This window comes from Cibotium barometz, chromosome 45, assembly GCF_041138505.1.
Source record: "Cibotium barometz isolate CiBa-2024 chromosome 45, ASM4113850v1, whole genome shotgun sequence".
NCBI classification, from domain to species: Eukaryota; Viridiplantae; Streptophyta; class Polypodiopsida; order Cyatheales; family Cibotiaceae; genus Cibotium; species Cibotium barometz.
In genome coordinates this window covers 13,093,590-13,097,219 of record NC_141090.1, presented here as the reverse complement: position 1 = coordinate 13,097,219, position 3,630 = coordinate 13,093,590, and the positions used below count along the sequence as shown (strand labels likewise).

At 45.7% G+C, this 3,630-nt stretch overlaps 1 protein-coding gene across 2 annotated transcripts; it reads left to right on the top strand.

Moving 5' to 3' along the window:
- The first annotated feature begins 288 nt into the window (after positions 1–288).
- On the top strand, positions 289–2,980 carry LOC147612458 (peroxidase 29-like). Of its 2 annotated transcripts, XM_086783068.1 has the most exons (4): positions 289–679; positions 819–1,173; positions 2,358–2,757; positions 2,801–2,980. In XM_086783068.1, the coding sequence occupies exons 1-3, from the start codon at positions 443–445 to the stop codon at positions 2,747–2,749; spliced, it is 984 nt and encodes a 327-aa protein (XP_086639194.1). In that variant the 5' UTR covers positions 289–442; the 3' UTR covers positions 2,750–2,757; positions 2,801–2,980. The 2 variants fall into 2 exon arrangements, with proteins under 2 accessions (XP_086639194.1, XP_086639192.1); XM_086783066.1 differs by having other exon boundaries at positions 290–679; positions 2,358–2,979.
- The last annotated feature ends 650 nt before the right edge of the window (positions 2,981–3,630 follow it).

The window sequence follows — 3,630 nt, the reverse complement described above, 5'->3', positions numbered from 1 at the left end:
GCCTAAAGGCTTAAGATCCACCGTCCTTATGATAGGCCTTGGGTCACGGTTTTAAGGAGCGGTGGAACGTGAAAGGGAACTTTTTAGGAAGTAAGAGGTTATTGAGCATTGAATGTGCAAACTGAGAATTAGGTCAGAGAGGCTAGGGGGTTATAAGAAGCCATCATAAATAACTACAGACTGTCAGTGGCGGGTGTCACATAATGGGCATTGGGCAGCGCATTCCAGCTACAAAAAGCGATCATCAGACATGACTCTCTCGATGAAAAAATCTCTTCCCTCGTGCTACCCCTTTCATAAATTCAATACATTGTGTGGGTATACATCAATGCGAATGCCATGCTGGCCTGTTTAGCTGTGTGAGTCGAGCTTGGAGTCCCTTCCTAGTGTAAGTTCCTCGAGTGCTTTATACGAAAGATTTTGGTCTGTCCGAGCTCTGAAGATGGCCTTTGCCAAGCAGCCCAGCACTTGCAGGAGTAACATGATTTTGGTCACCCTCCTTTTGCTTTGCTCGTCAATGCACGCCTGCTGCGGAGCTCAGCTTCGGAATGATTTCTATGCCGGTTCTTGTCCCAACCTGGCCAGAATTGTCCGGGCCACCCTCACTGCCAATTTGGTCCGGGATCCCACTGCTCCGGCTGCTCTCCTTAGGCTCTTCTTCCATGATTGCCAAGTGCAGGTGCAGAAATGCGCAAGCATTTTGAATGGAAGCTGCGCTTATTATGATTTCTGGTTGGGTACGCAGTGTGCTGCGTTTGCAGAGTGTTCTTTGCGCTCGATTAGCAGCTGGTTTAACACGCAACGTGTGGGTTTCGCAGGGCTGTGACGCCTCCATTCTGCTTGATTCGCGACGCGGGATAGTGTCGGAGAGGGAGTCGTCTGCCAACTTCGGCATACGGAGGCTCGACTTCATTGACGCAATCAAGGCGGCGGTGGAAGGGGCGTGCCCGAACACAGTGTCGTGTGCAGACTTGGTGGTGCTGGCCGCCCGTGAGGCGGTGAACATTGCCGGGGGGCCATTCATCGAGGTGCCCGTGGGAAGAAGAGACGGAACCACCGCCAGCAGCGCACGTGCGGGTGCAGACCTCCCCCCCGCCAACATCCCCTTCAACGGCTTCTTGCAAGTGTTCAGCTCCAAAGGGATGACGTTGGAGGAGAGCGTTGCCATGCTCGGTTAGTACCCCTTCTCTCTAGAATCGTTGTGGGTAGTTTTTAGCATGCTTTCATGCGTGGGACGCGCCCTCAAAACTGCTATCTTAACGCGCGGTGTCTTGGGAGGCCCCTTTGTTTTCTTGAATGAGAGAATGGCGTGGGAATCGGCTCTTAGAATTTAGAAGGCAAAAGAAGTATATCTTACTCTAGGTCCAAGTTAGTTAGAGTTGTGGCACACGCACCTTGCATGAGAAGTACAAGCGTTGCGACCGTTAGATAGGATTGATACGTAGTACCTGAGATGGCTCTTGTCGCCCTTAGCATCAAGAATCCCAAGATTGGCTACTCGTCTCATCTCTCTAGGCTAATACCAAGATTTGTATTCTACCGATGTTAATACCTCTCTCTTTCTCTCTGTAGAAATAACCTTGATAGACTACTAAAAATGAGGTGATAATTTTAATTGATGAGAAGAAAAAAGTTTTGGAAGACCCAATCTTCTTTGAGAGAAACATTCTAAGTCCTGGAAATATAGGGAAGTGAGCCACTTTTTTATCATGATTTATGGAATCAACGATGGAGTAAGGTAGCAAAATTTAACTTTGGTAAACATGGGTGGTGCAAAGACGGACATGATAATCTATTTTAAATCAATAAATTTGGTGAACATGAGTGGTGCATAGATGTAGGCTTAAGTTTAGTCTATACTAATGGCAATGCTACCAAGGAGTTCTACAAACAAGGTAGTTGAGTGATCTACCTAAAGAGTTCCTAGTACCTACTATTCAGCTTTTCCACATGATTTGTTTAGGTTATGATGTTGCTTAGTTTGGCTAAAACCTTAATATAGAGTCCGCAATAATTGAAATGGGGATGAGTTTGTGACTCGTTGACATTTCCAATGAGGATACATGAAGTTTGGCTAAAACCTTCATATAGAGTCCATAATTGAAATGGGGATGAGTTTGTGACTTGTTGACATTTCCAATAAGGATACATGAAGCTTTGAAGGTGAATAGATACGGCTTAACAAAATTCAAGGTCATATGGTTTATTGATTTAATGATATGGAAGAGTGACAAGCAAGGGTTTTTCCTTTGGTAAGGAGTGGGCATGCAGTTTAATGTTTAGGATAACTCTCTAGCATGGCAGTTTAATGTTGAAAGGGGATTAATTAAGGTGTGTTTTGGGTTCTGGGTGTGCAGGTGCGCACACGCTGGGGGTGGGGCATTGTGTGAATGTAGTGAACAGGCTGTATCCACACAGGGATAGGAGTCTGGGATTTGTGTTCTACAACATTTTGAGGCTGAGGTGCCCGCCAAGGTTTCGGAACGGAGGGGGGACGCTGCAGAACGACCTCACGTCGCTGATCTTCGACACGCAGTATTTTGGGAACGCGCTGGCCGGGCGCGGCCTCTTCACGGTGGACTCGGAGGTCGCCCGCAACCCCCTCACGCAGCCCATCGTCCGCTCCTTCAACGCCAACCCCAAGGCCTTCTTCCAGGCCTTCTCCTCCGCCTTCGTCAAGCTCTCCCTCTCCAACGTCCTCACCGGCTCCCAAGGCCAGATCCGCCATAACTGCCGCCGCCCCAATTGATTCACAAGGCCAGATCCGCCATAACTGCCGCCGCCCCAATTGATTCACAAGGCCAGATCCGCCAGAACTGCCGCCGCGTCAATTGATTCACATCCCTTCCTCCAATATCAAGCAGCGCTTACCCCCTTTTTATTAATTTGGTTTTTCTTTTTTATTTGCACTTTTTATTTTCCTACATTTGTTGATACATTGCTTCTTAATCTTAGGGCTCGAGAGTAGAACCTTTTCAATAAAATTCATCCTTTTTAATAAGAGTTGTCCTTAAAAGAGTCGAGATATGTTTTTAGAGCCAAGATAGATGCTAGAGGCTTGAGAGTAGAACCTTTTTTTCTCTTTGGGGGAGATGCAAAATTTGTCTTTTTAACTAGACATGAAATGCCTTGGTTATTGGAAAATTTCATATCAATTAAACATTGAAATTAATAGCTTGCTCAATTGCAACAATTCACCCACCCTATTGCGGGCTGAAATTTGAAGGTGTAGTTGAACCCCCAATTTGAAGGCCTTAAACTAGGTTGACATTCGAAATATATATGTTTGAGTCAAATTTAGAGAATTACAAAAAAAGTCTCCCTTCCTGTTCTTTGTTCTTTTGCAACCCAATTTTCTAAGAGGCCTAACCTAGAAAAGTTGAAGGGCTTTGATGAGGCTCCAATTTTGGGGGATATGCAAACTTCGCTTTTCAACTAGTTATGAAATGAGAAACTCCCCTATAGGGGTGAGGATATAGGTACTTGCATTCCTCTTTAATATCAGTTTTGTTTATAAGAAAATTCCACATCGATTAAACATTGAAATTAACAACTTGCTATGTTGCGAGAGAAATAACCCACCCTCATGGGGCTCCAATTTGAGGATCTAGCCGAACCTCCAATTTGAGG